Genomic DNA, 20,077 nt, shown 5'->3' on the forward strand with positions numbered 1-20,077 from the left:
TTTATTTTTCCCATTATACAGATGAAGATACTGAAAGGCGAAGTGATCTATGTTTAGAATCTCATAATCAGGAACTAGCCAAGTAGGATTTGGACTCCAGTACACAGCCTGCTAGCTGCTATGCTAGTTACGTGGCTTTCTAAACTCATCCTGAGACAGGAAGCAAGGAAACTCCATCCAGTAACTTCTGAGGCCTGGCATTCTGTGTGTTCTTTCCCACGTTTCACCTCCTTAATAGCAGCATCAGCCTGTGTACTATGCATGACTTGAATGGTGGGATAATGACCTTGGCTGTACAACTGTGTGCCAGCCATTCTCCAGGCCTTCAAGGTCCTTTTCCATGTCACTTGCATGTCCTTCTAGGCTCAGCTTAAATAAAATTATCTCAGAGAACCCTTCCCTGATATCTCTGGACATGGTTTTAAGTGATTCCCCCTACTTCCTTTGGTAAGACATGGCTCATGACTCACGTGATAGGACTTTTCTATCTACCAGGAAATATTACCCCCATATTTACACTTGCTTTTCTACACTTGAGTCTCTAGAGTGGAGACGGTTTATCTCTGTAATTCCAGTAGCTAGTATTTAATAAATGCAAGTTGAATAACTTGAATAAGAAAAAGGTCAATTAAATGTTAATGATATCATTTATGTTAAGTAGCCAAAATTAAATTGAGATTTTTTTTAACTTTTATTAATTTACCATTTTCTCCCTCTATCCCTGACCAGAAGATAGGGAATGTGTTTATATCTGTTTAAACTGTAAACAGTTCTTAATGAAAAAGGAGTAAGAAAATGTATTATAATTTTCTAGTTTGGTTATGGATTTTGTCAGATCCGTCCGGCTGAAATGTGAAGACCTAGTCAGTGAAATCTCCCACCTCTTCCCACAGCTATTCCCCAGCCACCACCCAGTGAAAAATAAAAATACAACCACTTCCTGTGCCCCTGTGTCTTTTAATACTATCATGCTCCAATCATCCCATCCTATAATGTCATTGATTTCTATAACTGGGGCAGAAAGGAAGGCAGAAGGGTCAATTCACTGTCCACCCCTAGCACTTCTGATTCTCATCACCTCTTGCATGAGAGGCTTTTTTTTTTCCCAGAAAAGCCTGAGAACTGAAAAGTTTATGGTGCCCCTTTCAACCATGTAATTCCAAATAAAAATAATTCTTAACTCCAGTGAATTTCAGATATATTTGACAATAAAAAATCAAATGAAAAATAAACTGTGTCCCTTAAAAAGTTAAAAATTGAGTTACCCTATGATCCAGCAATTGCACTGTTGGGTATTTTCCCCAAAGATACAGACGTAGTGAAGAGAAGGGCCATAGGTGCCCCAATGTTCATAGCAGCATTGTCCACAATAGCTAAATTATGGAAGGAGCTGAGATGCCCTTCAACAGATGACTGGATTAAGAAGTTGTGGTCCATATATACAATGCAATATTACTCAGCCATCAGAAAGAACGATTTCACAACATTTGCAGCAACATGGGCGGGACGGGAGGAGATAATGCTAAGCAAAATAAGCCAAGCAGAGAAAGACAATTATATGCTTTCACTCATTTATGGAACATAAGAAGTAGGAAGATCGGTAGGAGAAGAAAGGGAAGAAGGGAGAGGGGGTAAACAGAAGGGGGAATGAACCATGAGAGACTATGGACTCTGGGAAACAAACTGAGGGCTTTAGAGGGGAGGGGGTGGGGGAATGGGATAGGCCGGTGATGGGTATTAAGGAGGGCATGTATTGCATGGTGGACTGAGTGTTAATACGCAAGTAATGAATCATGGACCTTTACATCAAAAACTTGGGATGTACTGTATGGTGACTAACATAACATAATAACAAAATTATTATAAAAAATACATAAAATCTTAAAAAAAATAAAATAAACTGTGTTTCCTAAGCCTATGATCAGTTTGCCTCTAGATTATCCAACACATGGCTCATCTCTGTTCTCCATTCCTGCTGTGTCCAGTTTAGGTGTTTTCTGTCCTTTTTCCTTCAGCTACTCCTCTTATACTGACACGTTTAAATGGCCAGTTGTTCCACATTTTATCATCAGATTAATCCTACCAACGCCCAGCTCTTATTTTTGAGCCAGCATGCAACACACTTCTTGGCAAAATTAGGTGTTTAATAAATGTATGGAAGAGTGATGTCACTCACTCCTGCAAAACTCTCTTTTCACTACTTTTAAGGTGCTCCATATTCTGACTTCAAAATGTCTTGCTTTGTTTTCTATTACTCCCTTTAGGCAAGTTGTGCTCCTTTTGAACTAGCAGCTCTGTCTTCTGAATATATCCACGCTGTCCTCCTTTATACTCCTATTCTTCCCTCTTTCTGGAATGCTTTCTTCTTTTTTTTTTTTTATAATGATTTTTTATTATATTATGTTAGTCACCATACAGTACATCCCCAGTTTCCGATGTAAGGCTCGATGATTCATTAGTTGTGTATAACACCCAGTGCACCATGCAATACGTGCCCTCCTTACTACCCATCACCGGTCTATCCCATTCCCCCACCCCCCTCCCCTCTGAGGCCCTCAGTTTGTTTCTCATAGTCCATAGTCTCTCATGTTTCATTCCCCCTTCTGGAATGCTTTCTAATAACTTCTCCCGCTTGGATGCCTCCTTATGTGTCAAGGCACAAGCGTGCCCCTATCCAGCATAATTCCCTTCTCCTTCTGAAATCTGTGGCGTGTTTTCTAGTCCTCTCTTTTATACGTGTGCACATTTGTCTTGGTGTGGTTATTTACACACACGTCATGCCTTTGGAGCCCAGCTGTCTGAAGCCCCTCTGAAGGTCTTCCTTCTCCCGATGCCCATGTGTGTGGAACTCAGGCACTCGTCAGACGCAGTACACACACTGCGGAGAAATGTCGACTTACCTCAGGATTCTGTGGAAGATGTGGAGGCGGTTCTTTTCTTTCCCTTCTTAAAAACTTTTTGTTTTAGAATCATTTAAGATTTCAGTAAAGTTGCAAAGAGAGCAGAGCTGCCACTTCCCCCATCCACCTACAGTTTCCCCTGTTGGTAACATCTTAGGTTCGTGTGGTATATCAGTCACAGTTAATGACCCAGGTTGATACATGGCTATTAACTGAGTCCATATGTAGTACTCAGCCCTCCTTAATTTTTACCTAATGTCATTCTTCTGTTCCAGAATCTTTTTTTTTTTTAAAGATTATTTATTTATTTATTAGACAGAGACAGAGACAGCCAGCGAGAGAGGGAACACAAGCAGGGGGAGTGGGAGAGGAAGAAGCAGGCTCCTAGCGGAGGAGCCTGATGTGGGGCTCGATCCCATAACGCCGGGATCACACCCTGAGCCGAAGGCAGACGCTTAACTGCTATGCTACCCAGGCGCCCCTGTTCCAGAATTGTATCCAGTACACCATGTTACATTTAATTGTCCTGTCTCTCTTCAGGCTTCTCTTAACTGTGAAAATGTCTGAGACTTTTCTTGTTTTTGATTACCTTGACAGTTTAAGAACTTCTGGTCAGTATTCTATAGAATGTCCCTCAGTTGGGATTTGTCTGATATTTTTCTCATGATTAGACTGGGGTTATGGATTTTTAGGAGGAAGACAGCTAGAGTGGCATTCTGATTACCTCATATCCGAAGTTTAGACTATCAATATAACTTATTCTTGATGTTAACCTTAATCACTTGGCTGAACTAGTGTTTGTCAGGTTACTCCAATGTAAAATTTCTTTATTCCCCCCCTTTCCATACTGTATTCTTTGGAAAGAAGTCAATATGCAGAGCACACACTTAAGAGGTGGGAGTTACCTTAAGTGGGGAGTTGAGATAAGGAGTGGGGAATGTCTATGTAGATTATTGGAATAATAATTTACACAGGAGATCTCCCAGCTCCCCTATTTAAAAAATGTAATCAATTTTTTATATCAGTATAGAGTCAAGGATATTTATTTTATCCTTTGGATTATAGTCCAATGCTACTTTATTTATGTTATTCCTCAAATTGCTCTAGCTTTGGGCATTGGGAGATCTTTCAGATGGCTCTTATGTCCCTCCTTGCCATACCCCCCATTTATTTATTTGTTTGTTTGTTTATTTTTGGAGGAATGCCTTTCTTTCTGACTCTACAAGATAATCCAGACTCATAATGTGTATTTCCTTCCCCAGTCCTAGAATCAACCATTTCTCCAAGGAGCCCTGGTTCTTCTTATTGGGGAATAGCATCTGAGATCAAGATCTGGGTGCTAGGTATGCTCACTGCAACTGGGGTGTTGTTGCTTCTAGCCCTGTCAGCTGACAGAGTGAGGAAATATATGTATGTCTATTAACCTATGTATGCGGACATATCTATATATATTTCTATATGTATCTTTCTGTATCTATTTTTATTTTTTCCCTAAGATACTCTCCCTGTTGTAAAGGCCATAACCTTAATGTCATCTGCAAAATCCCTTCATAAATTAGTGGGTTTTTAAAAAGATTTTATTTATTTATTTGACAGAGAGTGAGAGAGCACAAGCAGGGGGAATAGCAGAGGGAGAGGGAGAAGCACGGTCCCCTCTGAGCAGGGAGCCTGATGTGGGGCTTGATCTCAGGACCCTGGGATCTTGATCTGTGCTGAAGGCAGATATTTAACCGACTGAGCCACCCAGGCACCCCCATAAATTAGTGTTTTATTGAATAACCAGGAGTGGAAATTTGGAGAATAACTGCCTACCACGCTGAGTTTATATTTCAGGACTTGAAGTGCGCATTTTCCCAGGCTTGTTAGCTTTTAAAAGTAATACAAAGAGGAAATGTATTGCACAGCCTGCTAAATGTAAAAAAATTAGAGGCAGACTACCTGTATCTGTCTTTAAACATGAGTTCCCAGATATCCCCAAGTCTAATCCCTTACCACAGTGATCAACCTAGCCTTCTCCCCTTGCTGCTCTGTAACTTCTCCAACAGTGAGAAACCTGGCTCCCACCATTCACCATCCATCTACTTAATTTTTAAATTCCAGTATATATGTATAGTGGTTTCAGAATTGTTAACGCCTCTTCCCATGGGAAACAACATTATCAGCTGGACTACAGTGTTTCTTTTTCATCATTGGTTTTACAGACTTTACTCATTTCCAGAGTTTTTCACATGAGCAGTTTTTTTTTGCCACCCCTTTCAGTGAGGTTATTTCATCCATTTAACTAGTCTGAAAAGTCTGTATATTATGTGATGCCATTTGAATGACACTCTGGAAAAGGCAAAATTTATAGAAATAGAAAACACAGCAGTGGTTGCAGATTCTTTGTCATCTTCTGCATTCCATTCTGGGATCTCCTGACCTCCAAATGATTTCTTTTTAAAATTTTCATACATTAAGGCTCACTCTTGTGCTGTAAAGATCTACAGATTTTGACAAATGCCTGTTAACGTATCCACCATTACAGTCTTATACAGAATAGTTCCACCATCCTAATGAGTTCCTTGTAGTGTACCTGTTACACATTCTCGCACTCCCAGGGCCCTGGCAACTACTGATCTGCTTACTGTCTCCATAGTTTACCTTTTCTAGAATATCATGTAAATGGAATCGTGCAGTGTATAGCTTTTTCAGACTGTCCCCATTCACTTACAACATTCACTTAAGATATATCCATGTCTTTGCATGGCTTGATAGCTCCTTCCCTTTTAGCACTGAACAGTATGGAGGAGGGTTTTATATTCTCAAATCCATAGCGTATAACCATAGGTATCCATTTGACATTTTTGATTCTCAAGTTTTCTCACCACGCGGGGTTTTTTGCCCTATCCCTCTGCAGCACTCAGTTGTTTTCCTATTGTCATGAGCAATGTAGCTCTCTTCCCCAGACCTGCACACACTGCTCAGTAAAGAACACAGCTCTTAGCATTTTATTTATTTTGATTTTTTTAAAGATTTTATTTATTTATTTGACAGAGAGAGAGAGACAGCCAGCGAGAGAGGGAACACAAGCAGGGGGAGTGGGAGAGGAAGAAACAGGCTGCCAGCAGAGGAGCCTGATGTGGGGCTTGATCCCAGGACTCTGGGATCACGCCCTGAGCCGAAGGCAGACGCTTAACGACTGAGCCAGCCAGGTGCCCCAGCTCTTAGCATTTTAGCTCCCACCCAAAGAGCTTCTCAGACTTTACTTTCCTAGTCCACCTCCATTACAGTTCTTTATATGTTTGGTTAATAGTGCCCCCTCTCAACATTTTCATTTCCCCTCTCCTTGTATGGTTCTTTATAGTATGAACTGTATCTTTATCATTGTATTCTGCAGCAATGCTGCGGCTAGCCCCTAGTAGGTATTCAGTAAATATTTATTGAGCAGACAAATAAATGACTTCGTATAATGTAAAAACCAGATTGCAAAGGAACTGACAAAACCTGAAATGCATGCTGTATTCCATCTGCTTGGGTAGGACAGTTGTTTACTATGTACTCTTTTCTTTTTTCACTAGTTGAAGGCCACTTGCAAAAAATGGCCTGAAATCTGAGATGCATTCAATTTATATAGAACACATGGTGTTTATAGAAACATTACCCAATAGTATCACGCAGTGAACCTTGATAATGTGTGTCAGAGGTTTTCAGCGTTAGCCCAGATCATCAGCTTTACTACAAACAGCTGAAATATATTGATTGCATAAAATCATTTTCTCATAAAGCATCACATGGCCAATTTTGGGAGTTGGCCAGCCAGCTTAGAATTATTGTCATCTATATTATTAGTAAAAGGAGCTGAGGTGGCTGTTTATTAAGTCATGAGCTTAAAAAAAATGCTTAACATTGGTATAAAATTTAAATACGGGGCCTCCAAGCAAAATAGTCTAGAAGGATCCTCATTTCATATACTTAAGTTCTAAAATAATCTTCTTAGATTCGTAGAAACCTGCGTTGCATGGGTGCTTGCCATCTTCAAGCTGACGTACATCAGCCGCTATATGCTAGACCCCTAATTTTGATGTGAATAAACTTCAAATTTGGGTAGTGGGAAAAGAAGAGTTCTTAAATTTCTCCTCTTCTCTTTCTGATCCTTCTCTTTCCTTTTTCCTCTTCCTCTTCCTCTTTGTCCTTCTTAAAATATCTGCCATTGTCTTGGGTTATGGAGAAGGTCGTCATCCAGAAAAGAGTAATTTTTCTTCAGTTAAAGCTCACATGTTTGCAGTCATCCTTCACATACCCAATGGTTTGTATCAGAAATGAGCTCTTAAGGGGCTTGTTGACCTTTCGGAGTCAAGAATTCTCCATTTTAGGGATTTATCTCTTGCTGGGAAGATTTTTTTTTTAAAGCATAAAAATGTGTACAAGTAGAATATTACAGAAACATTTTGAATCTTTGACTAAGTTTTAAAGGAGGGTATTCCATCTTTTCTGGTTTCTCTTGTAAGGCAGGTGTATGCATTTTCAGTGTGTGAAAAGGCTGAACTCTTTATATCTTGTACTTTCCTGGGCCCTTCCATTTGTAACATTCAGGCCGTGGAGATGACTAAGAAGCTGCTACTAACGGCCAGTGGCTGCTGGAAGTGGTCAAGTGGAGCTTCAGGTTAAGTGACCTTTGTTTCTCAGCCGTGAAAACTCATTATCTCCTCTAGAAAGGTGCTAGAATTTAGGAAACAATAAACAGAAGGTAAAATGGTGATGGTTTATACAAGGCCTCCCAAAAGAGCTTGCTTCTCAAAATAAATGGAGATAAGATTTCTTGTCATCCAGATAAGAGCTTTCCAACATTCCACATATGCATAAAATTCCATATATGCAAACAGGTTTCACAATTTCAAAGATCTGGATTGCTTGTAGGCTGCATTTAGCCGGATTGAAAATCCATCTCTGGTGTTCATCTTACCCCAATAATATGCTAATTTTATCCTTAGGGCCTGTAAGAGTTAATGTCATAAGTTGGAATTTACTTACTAGTAGATAGACGCTTGGGGAAAATTGGTTCAATGTTTTTCTTAACTGATTATGTTTTCAGGATGAAAATCAACAGACTATGAATCAAGAGTCGCCAGGAAGATCAGTGGGTTCCATTTGTACCTATATCACTGATTGCATATTTCCCTCAGGACAATTCTGCTTTGACAAACACACACATAGTTTCTGGAAAAAAAATGTTAGTAGCAGAAGCTGCTACTCTGGTCTCCTATGTTGGCAGAAGCACGTTGCCTGATTCCTGTGTTGGCGATCCGTATTATTTTTTTCTATTGCATATTGAATAAAAGGGGGGTGCTAAACTGCAAACAGTTTGAATACATGTCCTTCTGCACTGATAAATTCTCTCAAGTTTTCCAGAGTTGGGAAGGGTGGTGTGGCCCCTTGTATGTTTTCAAAACTGTGGCTGGTTTTCCATACTGGGTAAACATGCACGGCACCTCCTGGTGTTCCTGGTGCACATTTTACAGTTTGGAAGCCCTTTCTTAGATTCTTTCATATTCATTTTATAATGATTCTACAAGACAGCGTAGACATTGCTGGGATGATTTATAGTTGGTGAGGAGGTCCAGAAAATTTCAGGAGGTTTTCTATAGTCACACAGCTAGGCTGTCAGGCTAGGAGCCAGGATTAGGACTTAGGTTTTCCGATTTGAGCCTGGGAAGCTGTACTCTGGTGCAGTTTAGAGCACGATCCCTTTTGGTCAAAGCCCCTTGCAACATGATAACAGTGATGTATTTTGCAATTTATTCTCTAGGGTTATCAGCACTTTATACTTCTCTTTGTCATCACGGTGAGCTTTTCAGGGAATGAGATCTCATTGCTAGTCTTTCCTCTGATTTTTAGTAATCAATCTTATTTTCCAGCAGGACTTTTAAGACCTGACCTAAATATTATAATTAACACGTTGAGAGCCTCTATCAACATGACCCACTTGATGTCCCTTTTCCAGTGTGGGGATACTCATGGATGTAATTTAATGTTACTTTCAAAATACTAAATTTTATGTTTTGTAGTTTCTCTGAGTTTACACAGTTGCATTCAGTGAAAGGATGGGCCATCTTCTGAAAGCTTTCTCTCCGGCGAAGGAAGAACACTAACTGCTGCTGTGTTAATAGTGAGAGAGGAGAGTTTTGATTCTTCCGGTCGTCTTGTGCCCAGCAGAACTCAATGCACAGCTTCTGTTCAGACTTGATCATTTTGTCTGGTCATGACGTGGTTTTGCCATGGAGCGTGATGCTATGAGTAGCAAGGGACTGTTTAAGGAAGATGAGTTTTCTCCTGATTCCTGGGTTTCTAAATTCACATCCCTTTAATCTGTCTCTGTCTTTTGCTCTTTTCCACATAACAAGTCCTCATATCTTCTTATTAGTATTGGCCATTTAGAGCTACTTGACAGAGTTTCTAGTCAAAAAAGTATTTCCATTTCTCAGAACCTGGGAGAAACTCAAGAAATAGCTTTTTTTTCTGCAGTGCTTTTGAGGTTTTAAGCCTACTGGGTGTGGAGCCATGAATCATGTCCTTCTGAGTTTTTCTTAAATTAAAATATGATAATGCAAATTTAATTTTTCTCCACAGAGCCCCATATGTGAACTGATTTGAGCTTATTTCCCCTTTTTGTGACTTATGTGATTAGGAAGAGAGAAAAAAAAGAAGTCAGTTTTCAGGGAGGACAATGTGTTCCTTTTAACTGGAGCACTTACGTTGTACCCAATAACATTGGGTAAGTCTTGGAACCTAATTATGTTTTCAAGAAAACTCAAGATATTGAATATATAAGATTTAAGAATCCCATTTCGCGTAGTTCTTTATGTCTGTATGGAATGAAAATGAAAATGTGTCAGATGTTAATTCCTCTAGGGACCCTGGGAAATGTCATTTTCCTTTGTCCTCTCAGGTGGCCATGTTTGTGCTGCAACTGGGCAGTGCCACATTCCTGCTTACGGAGCCCGTGATCAGTGCGATGACAACCGGGGCTGCCACCCACGTCGTGACTTCACAAGTCAAGTATCTCTTGGGAATGAAAATGCCATATATATCTGGACCACTTGGATTCTTTTACGTGAGCTTTCCATATGTCTTTGTTCGTATATTTTGGGAGTGTGTTTCACAAAGTAGAATTTTGGTGAATTCTAATACTGAGATTTTTCGGTATGAAGGGAGCGTGGGTTTAAATACAACCTTTTGGATACTTTTAATGTAATTTTGGATGTGAAACTAGCTTAATGAGTTCTATCTACTAATTTTGGAAGCAATTCTTGATAAAAATTGAGTATGATATAATTTGGGGTCATGATTAGAAAAAAAAATAACTGGAATTTTTTTTGAGAGCCAGATAATGTTGCCAACTTCTAATGGAAGCCGTCTACTGGGACTGTGCCCAATTTAACTACAGTACATTCTACCACATTCATTCAGGATTGTGAGCTCTGGTTTGGCTCCAGTCACAGGCCTGGTCACAATTGGTGGCTGGGGCCCCAATAGCCAACAATCAGTTATTAAAAGGCACTTGAACCTGAGGGAGGAACCTATGGCCAGTTTCAAAATATTACCCTGATAATATTTCATTGTTTTTGTCTCTTTCTAAAGCTGACCTAAACTCTTGGACTGCACAGGGAGTCACATCCTATGGAGCTTTATAAGAAAATGCATGTTTCGTTAATAAACTAACTGGAGGGCAAGCAAGATTCATTTTACTTAATTTTATGTAGTAGAGGAGGAAAAAAAGATTTTCGTTCTACTCTTCTAGGTTCTGAGCTGTGGACCCTCTCACAAAAAAACAGATTCTAACAAGAGACAACCAACAAGTTTATTAACGTGTATATTGTATATACAAGGGAGAAACTCAGAGATGAGTAACTTGAAAGAGGGGGCTCGAATTGGGGCGTAAATACCATCTTCATCTAACACAAAGGAGGCAAGGGTGTGGGGAGCCAGGTTATGGGAAGGTGACCAGGAAAAGTACTGTAAACAAGGGTAAGGTTTGCTATCGTGATGGAAGTTGCTCCTTCTTCATTGATCAGAGTCTTTTTGACTTAGAGTCATCCTTTCCTTCTTGGTACAGAGAGGGAGACACTTACAAGGGGAGATTTCCTTCATGAGTGTAAATTCCTCTTACAAAAGAGTCACTTATATGCTGTGTCCAGGGCTTCCTTGTGTCTGCTGTTTCTCAAAAAAATAAACTAAAGATCATCTTTATGTCGAAGCGGCATATTTTGGGGTGGCACATTCTGAGCTCCCACAATGTAATGCTGCATTCTAAATAACAGTAATGTTTTATAATGAGAGTACTCCTCCCCTCAATTTTCTTGATCTTCAAGGCTAAATATTAGCTTAACACACAAGTACAAGAATTTCTTCATCTAATGCCCGATGCTGAGGTGGTTTGCGGTGTTTCACTAGTATACATGGCTTCATGAGGTCTTTGTTATTTGTATGTTATTTTCTGCATCACTAATTATTTCATTAGGATCAATTCCTAGTAATGGAATTACCGGATCAAAAGGGTGTAAGATTTTTGCCAAATTTCAATCTGAAAAGTTGTGAAATTAATACTGCACTCTCACCGTATCATTGTCAACTCTAATTATTACTGTTTTTTAGAATTTGTCATTTTGGTATGTGAAAAGTAGTGTTATTTATCTGCGTAAATGTGTGTTTCTCTGAGTAACTGATAAAGCAGTCAATAAAGACAGCAATTGGCAACATGGAGCTGGAAGCTGGTTCTGAATTTTTGTTATTTAGGTAATATCCTGCTCAATGATTCATTCATTATAGAGAGCTTTAAACTAAACAAGAACCCTGGAACCGAGCCTGGAGGCAACATAATTCCAAGCTCCAGATCAAACAAAAGCAGACCAAAGTAGCTGTAAGTCCTCAGGTGACTGGTCCGGTTAAGACTTTTGGTGACACCAGGTCTACACCAGAGAACCATACCAGCATTGGATTCTGTCTTGACCTCCTTGAATGGTGGGGTCATCTGTGCATGTGTAGTGTAAGGAAATGTGAACGGGTTACAAATTAGCCTTTTCAGTAATATTCACACACAAATAATCATTCCTCCTTTTTCTAGTTCTGTTAAAAGAAGCAGGGTAGCCTGATAGAATGACATTAAGTCTTTCAGCTTGTTTCTCTTGTGGTAAGGTGTATAAAATGCTATGTTAAAGTGTTTTGTGTATGACTTTTTTTGTTTTTTTCTATTTAGTTTTCTTGTGAGGAAAACTGCAAGCTACTTAATCTTTACCTTGTCTGTCAAATACTGTGTAGCTTTTGGGGACAGGGGTTAAGTTCTCACAGTGAAACCAAATCAGATTTTAAAATATTTATAGATGGCTGGCTTGAAATTCACAGTATGCAGTTGGTGGAAATCGCTATTATTTGTGCTGATTGAAAATGAAGAAAGTTGCTTTTGCTTTTCAGCGTCACAGAGACCTGTGCTGTTTAGGCTGCTGGGTTGGAATGGTGCTTTGATTCTTTGCCAGGGTTTCAAAACGAATGCGGATGTTTTAATGTCAAAAACTGTGGTGATCTGAGCTTTAGATTAAGAAATAAATTTTGCATCATGCATAGGTTGCACTGGGGCATTTGCAAAGTGAGCTTTGGGGTAGTTAGGCTGAAGAACCTGATGATGATAATGTAAATGTTAACTTGACCCTGGATCGTTTTGGGGGTGTGTGCAGAAGCAGAGCTGAGCTCAGCACTGAGGTATAGAACAGAGGAAAAATGGAGGCCTTGGCCATTAGACCAGAGAAGCCAGAGGAGAGCGAATTAACACATTCGGGGATTTTTCACTTCTCGATAATGCTTCCTGCCTCTGAGGTTTCCCAACTGTTCTGTCCTTTTTGAAAGCTACTCAGGCTGGTGGGAGATAAAGATATGTTAGCTGATCATCTTTGGAACATAAATTAATATCTAGACTATTTGAGACTCTTGCACAATAAGCCAGTGATCACTCCTCATTTTCTCAGCCAGAACACTCATTTTTCTTAAAAGAATTCAAGTTTGGCCAATCAAAATGTGTATTGATATCTTTTGATAGTTGCTATCCTTATTGTCAACTGGGAGAGAAAACACAGCCTTCTGCCTTTATCCTGTTCTGAGGTCACTGGAGGTTGGGGTCTCTCCTTTTTGCCACTGGGATGGTTTCTTCAGTGTCTTCTACTTGGGGAATGCCTGATGCTGTGCTACTAGAAGAATCTGATTCTCTGGTTTGAATATCTAAAATCTCCATCCCTTTGGATGCTCTGGGCTGTTGGGTGTTCTTGCCTTGGCAGAACATTTGTAGAGGGCAGTTTGAGTCAGATACAGGTGGTGGCAGGTTCTGCCCTGTCAGGTTATAGAACAGACCTCTGATAGGTCTTTAGAAGTAGCTGTGCCCTAATGCTTCTCCCCTTTCTACAGCTGGCATGTAGATCATTTGCCACCACGCCCGCTAAGATCAGAGAGTTGGGCCACTTCTCTTCTACCTGTTAAGGAGCTTCACCAGATGAGGGATCTTCCATAAGTGTTAAAGCCTGCTAAAGCTTTCAGCCCCTGGTCCTTTGAGCGCCTCTCTCAGAATTCCTAGGGTCTTCATATGCAGATAGATCCCTGGGTACACCCTTATGCTCCTTGATTCCCAAGAAAAATGGATAGAATTAGGTCAAATTCATCTTTTTATTTAACCTTCCTAAATCCCTTCACACATCATGTTTTACTTTTCCCTTTGTTCTGCAAGTTTTATCTCTAAATTCATATGGCTCTAATGAATTTTAAATTATGGCCATTTCTTAATGATCTTTGAAGTATTGCACATTCTTTTTTAGTTACTTATTGGGTAAAAATCAGTTTTTTTCTCTGAGTTGACTTTTAGCTCTGGTGATTTTATTAGGGCCCACACAATCAGGTAGACACTAATTGATCTTTTCTTTTCCTTAGAAAGAGGCAACAGGGGAAAGAACTTGAGAATCTTAGAAGCCCAAATTCAGGTCATAACTCTGGCCTTGACCAAACCACCAACTATCTTTGACTTCTGGTTGCCCGTTCCATAAATTGGTGATAATTATACTTATTGGGATTCATTGGCTAAATGAAATGCCTGGAACATAATAAGTGTTCATTAAATAGAACCCATTATCTTTGTACTAGTAATGTATAGTTGGATGTAACAAATTTAAGATGTTTTAAAGTGCTACTTATGTAAGAGATACTTTTATCTATTAATAATAATAAGATAGAAATAGATGCTTTTGCTGTAATCTATAGAGGACTCCACCAGATAACCAAAGCTAAACAGTAAAACAAACTTATACCTCTTTTTGCAACTTAGAAAGATGACTTCAAAATTTATAAAACTTAAAAAAAATTACTATATCTGCTGTTCATAAAAGGGTTAGTCATCGGAATTGAAGAAACGCTATGTTTTTTAGTTTTATTTTTATTTAAAAATATTTCCATCTATTCAGCTCACCACCCCAATAGTTAAAAACTCGCTTAACAAATGATAAACAGTGCCGGCATACATTTCACACTAAGCAGAAGCAATAACATTCTGTCTTGGGACTCGGGCTCACCAGTTAACACTGTTTTATTCCTGTCATTCTTAAGATTCAAATATTTGACTGATAGTTGGTTCCCCACACAGAGAAGAGGGAAAAGTTTAATTCTTCCATAGAATATTTTTTTTAAGTTGAGAAATGATGATGTATCTTTTATTAGAAAGGATGTTTCCCTGAAAGGCACAATAAAAATTACAAAAATTCCTAGTTCCTATTAGCACATGTGGGTTTCTTTGCGATGGCGCCAGTGTGTCAGGCTGTAGCAACATGTGATAAATTTGGCAGAGTCAGCCTCACTGGCATGGCTTTATATGAGTACGGTTCTCAATCATTATGTACAGTTCTGTACATTCAACCCAAGAGCACAAGGCAAGCTTGGCAATATATTCAATTACCCTTCTTGGAAGTTTTTATTTCCTTCCTTAAATCTGAGGAGTTTCAGGCCTGAAAAATAGTTTCATTCCCACCCCATCCCTGAAGTACAAGCAAAGCGCTTTTCTAGTCTGCACATCCCTGAAGGCTGCAGAGCAGGAACGAAGAATGTTAATAAAATGGGATAGAAACGTCAGAAGGAAATCAGAGCCAATGAAACATTTTTTTAACAGCGAATGAGATCACAATTAAATATGTACAAATGAGGTTTATATGTGGAGAATAAATCTACTTTGAAGACCTAGGTCCTCTGGGAATTCTGAATCAAGAACACGCTTTGGTGGTTTATGAAAGCCTATGTTTTCTCTGCAGTTACTGTAACATGTCTATTGTGAATTGCAGGGATGTTCAATATACCCTGAAAAGTGGACAGAATAAATTGAAGAGGAGAGGAAAGGAATGTTCGTCTGCAGCTTGATTCAATCAGTGATGCTGGGTTTAGAAAATGTGGCAGGTTTAATTTGGATATGGAACAATTATATGGGAATTTGTAACAAAGGTTACTTTAAAATTCTAAATCAGAGGGCAGACGTTTTTGCAACTCAACCATCTTGGGCTGAGTCTCTCTATGCCCCACAATTCACTGAAAAATGCAGCACTACAAAATCCATGCTCAAGTAATTCAAATTAAACTTTGTATTCTAAACAAGGGATGGCTGGGTGCCACCAAGGCCGTGCGAGCTTGGTTGTACGTGTCATGAGTTTTATGTGCTGTGTTGTTTCTAGTGTCTAACATACCATACTTCGCCTAGTTCACATTTTGGTTGCAGACTTAATTTATCACTTAAAGCAATAGTGAATGGCTTTATTCCCAGTGTGACAAGCACTTGTTGATCAGAAGTTTGCATATAATTGTGTAAAAAAAAAATAATAGAATGTTTTTTTTTCTACCTTTGGAGGTTTTGTTTGTATTCATGAAAACACAGCCTAGGGTTAAGCTTTCAGCTTAATATATTTCTCTTGTTTTTCTGTTTGCACTACTGTAAGAAGTAGAGGGATTTGAGGAGTTTGATTTAACAATTCGTATCCTAAAATGTTTAATGATACAATGATATGTAGGCAAAGTTTATAGGAGACATCAAATTCTTAAGAACAGAGAGAACTCGTACCAACATCAATTTTGCAGGGATTGGATATGGCTTTAGGGATCTCCAAGCAGAATCTATATCTGCTTAGAGGTGGGATTCAAATATAATGAAATTGAAAGTGAGTTGGGGCAGGAAGAGGGCATGTCTGGGCATTTGTTTAAAGGGCCCAAGGATGTGAAAGCTGCCTTTAAGAATAAGAGCCAGGGCTGAGCGGGCTTGTCTCCCCACCTGCCAGGTGGGAGAGTTGGACTAAGTGTGAGGCTTCAAAACCAGAAATCTTCAACAGACTAATCTGGGGAGATGTTAGGAACTACACATGGATGGGAAGAGATTAGTATGCATGCATCCTTGGTTCAAAAACCACTAGAATAGATTCACTCAGCAAATATTAACTGACTGCCTCTTAGGCATTGCGGATGTGGTTGAAAAATAATATCCCCGTTCCTATGGAGTTTTATCGAAATACTGAGGAGGGCATGAAATACAGCAGGAGGAGAGAGATTGGTGGACAAGATCATCCCAGATAATGTTAATGAAGGAAGCCAGGTCGTGTAATTGAAGGTGGGAAATGGGATAGAGCAAAAGAGAAACAATAATACTCACCTTGTATTAATTGGGAAATTAAATGAGTCACTGCATATAAGATAGCCTAGTGCCTAGAAATGTTAGTCCCCCTACTCTTCTAGAGAGTGATGATATCGAAACCGCCTCTCCCATTCTTTCGACCACAAGCTGCCCTCCCCACATCTGCATGTGATAGTAAAAATATGGAAATTGCTCTCTGTTCAGTGTGGAGAGAAGGGGTTAAGATGAACGCACTGGATGCAAGGAGACTTTCGCCAAATATGAATATGTGAAGAAAAAACAGCCGTGGTCCCAGTCCTCACAGCTTTAAAATCAAGTTAGAAGGCTTTTTTGCCTTGCATGATTCCGCTCCTGATGTTGAAGATGCAAAGCCAAGGGTGAGAAGAGTTGGCTTGCCTGAGAAGTGCCCCGTGCCACCAAATCCCACCACTAACAACCAGAATCGAAGACTGCATGCTGCAACGTGGTTTCCCCTTCAAAGGGGTGGCGTCTCCCTCCCCCCACATTCCAAGGCAAACTGGAAGCACCAGGGAAGTTTGGAACAATTGCTTGCTGGACTGAAAGAAGAGACAGTGAGGGAGGCATTGGTAAAATGGTGAATGTGTTGGTCTATTGTTTGGGGAAGCTGTGCCGCAGTCTTGACTCTGTCACTTGCAAGCCAAGTCACCTGGAATAAGTCACTAGTCTTTGGAGCCTTGATTTCTACATCAATAGAATGAGTGTGTTCAACAGCTTGATTTCTGAGGCCTTTTGGGCTCTGACATGTGTCCTCTAAATATTGCCTTTATTAGGCACTTTTGTTGAGATCCTTACCACAGCTGTCCACCAGACCTGTTTGTCTGGGATAGATGCTTCCATCAGCTGGCTTCTCTCTTAATGGTGCTAATCATTTAGTGACAGTCATTAAAAGCTTTCTGTTTAGTTTCACTTTGTGTTTTAAAAAGACTTATATCTTAGTTAACTTGAAGTGGGGGGGGGCGGAATTTCCTAGTATATATGACATCCCAAAGGCGAAAGGTCTGAGTCGCCTATACCTTCTGTGTTCATTTGCCAGGGTTGCTGTAACAAAGGGCCACAGGTTAGGTGGATCCAACAACAGAAGTGGATCTTCTCACAGTTCTGGAGGCTGGACATCAATCATCCAGGTGCCAGCACCGGGAGTTTCCTCTGGAGCCTCTCTCCTTGGCTTGCGATGGCCACCCTCCTGCCTCTTCACGTGGTCTTCCCTCTGGCCATGCACAACCCTGTGTCTCTGTATGTCCTTATCTCGTCTTTTTATAAGGACACCAGTCAGATTGGATTAGGGCCCACTCTAATGGCCTCATTTTAATTTAATTACCTCTTTAAAGCCCCTCTCTCCAAATACAGTCACCTTAATGAGGGCCTTAGCATATGAATTCTAGGGGAATACAATTGAGTTCTAACACCCTCTTTGAGTTGTCTCAGCAAGGAGAAGCACTTGACTTGGTAACTATGTTAGTGTCCTGTGGCTACTGTTACAAATTACCAGAAACCTGGTGACTTCACACACACACAAATTTATTCTCATGTTTCTGGAGTCCAGAAGTCCAAAAATCAAGGTATGAGCAGGGCCATGATCTCTCTGGAGGTTCTAGGGGAACCCTTCCTTGTCTTCCAGCTTCTGGTGGCTCCAGGCATTCCTTGGCTAGTGGCTACGTCAACTGAACGGTGCCTCTGTCACCACAAAGGGCCCTCTGCTCTGCGTTCCTGTCCCCTCCTCTTCTGTCTCTCATAGACACACTTGTTGAATCTGAGACACACGTCTGCGCACAGATGATGCCGCAAGTGTTTTCAGACCACAGTCTGAACACGTGGTAGCAAGCGTTTATCAATGTGACGATTTTTTTTCTGGAGATATTCCTGGTTTTGTGTTTGATAACAGACTCAAAGTCGTATATTGGGAATTAAGACTCGTGGATCACAGATTAGTACTTTATACCTACTATAAAGGAGCATGCTGACAGCTTTATTAAGGTTTGCTGATTGTGCCATCACTCTGTTGTTTCTCTAGTGAAACATAAAGTGATTTATGACAGATTCCTAATACAGAAATAGCACAGGAACGATTAATAATAATACAAAAGGGTTTATATGTTCTTTTTGGCATAAAATATATGTTAGCATATTATATAGTTCAGAAATATAGATAGTTCAGAAATATACTCATCGTTGCTATGAAGAATTGTCAATGATTACATACTTAAAATATTAAATTCATTTTTTTTTCTGTCATGGAGATTTCATGATAGCAAAACCTAAAGCAAAAAGAATGCTGGTGAAAAGGATATTTGGTTGATAGAAATTTCTGGTTAATTGAGTATTGGGCAGAAAATCCATTCATTTTTAATACTTATTAATATTTCTAAACTTAACATCTTTCTCTTCGCGTTACGAAGTTTAACGAAATGGACATAATTTAGCTTTTTCAGTTACATAATGAGAAACTGTTGAATGGATCTGACCTCAGTAACTATTGAAAGGGTATGACCTCCTTTGCTTGTTTTTTTTCCCTTAACTAAATCCTGAATATGAGTTTTTTTAGCTTTGGATTTTGCTTCATTCTTATAAAAGTGGAGTTATTAAAAATCTGATGATTTGGATGATAGAAGATATAAAAAATTGATTACTTGAAATTTACTGCAATAGTAACTTTATTTATTTATTTATTTTTAAAGATTTTATTTATTTATTTATTTGACAGAGAGAGAGACAGCCAGCGAGAGAGGGAACACAGGCAGGGGGAGTGAGAGAGGAAGAAGCAGGCTCCCATTGGAGGAGCCTGAGGTGGGGCTCGATCCTAGGACTCTGGGATCACACCCTGAGCTGAAGGCAGACACTTAATGACTGAGCCACCCAGGCATCCCTGCAATAGTAGCTTTAATATTTAGTTCAAGACCTTGCACATAATAAAACCTCAATAAACATGCTGAGTGAATTAATAAATGATAACTACAAATGCCCTTAATGTGGTATAGCTCAAGGATTGATAGTGAGAAAAGAAGAATCTGGGTCCTGCCTCTCTTCTTCATTCTGCTTATTCAAGTTAAAGTCTCCTATTTACAGATTTATTATTATTTTTACTACATTAGGCCAAAGTATTTATTCATTTAGCAATATTTATTGAGTGTCCATCTGCCAGACACTGTTCTAAAAGTTGAGAATTCATCGAAGGAAAAAAAAAACAGGAATGGCCAACTCAGATAAGAACACATTATATAAATAAACTTGTTGGGGCACCTGGGTGGTTCAGTCCGTTAAGCAGCTGCCTGTGGCTCAGGTCATGATCCCACTGTCCTGAGATCAAGTTCCGCATTGGGCTCCCTGCTCAGTGGGGGAGCCTGCTTCTCTGTCTCCCTCTGCTGCTCCCCTGCTTGTACTCTCTCACTCACACACAGTCTCTCTCAAATAAATAAATAAATAAATAAATAAAATCTTTTAAAAAAATTGTGTGTGGGGTGCAAATGTCGGTTAAGTGCTTCAGAAAAGT

The 20,077-nt window shown here is 39.6% G+C and overlaps 1 protein-coding gene across 2 annotated transcripts in view; it reads left to right on the plus strand.

Annotated features, from left to right (window-relative positions):
* Positions 1-20,077, plus strand: part of SLC26A7 (solute carrier family 26 member 7) — a 113,803-nt gene that overhangs the window by 38,857 nt on the left and 54,869 nt on the right. For both annotated transcript variants that reach the window (XM_057307860.1, XM_026495763.4), the window contains exon 5: positions 9,826-9,990. In XM_057307860.1, coding sequence (XP_057163843.1) covers positions 9,826-9,990 — 165 coding nt within the window. The remainder of the gene's footprint in view (positions 1-9,825; positions 9,991-20,077) is intronic.

This window comes from Ursus arctos, unplaced genomic scaffold (assembly GCF_023065955.2).
Source record: "Ursus arctos isolate Adak ecotype North America unplaced genomic scaffold, UrsArc2.0 scaffold_6, whole genome shotgun sequence".
NCBI classification, from domain to species: domain Eukaryota; kingdom Metazoa; phylum Chordata; class Mammalia; order Carnivora; family Ursidae; genus Ursus; species Ursus arctos.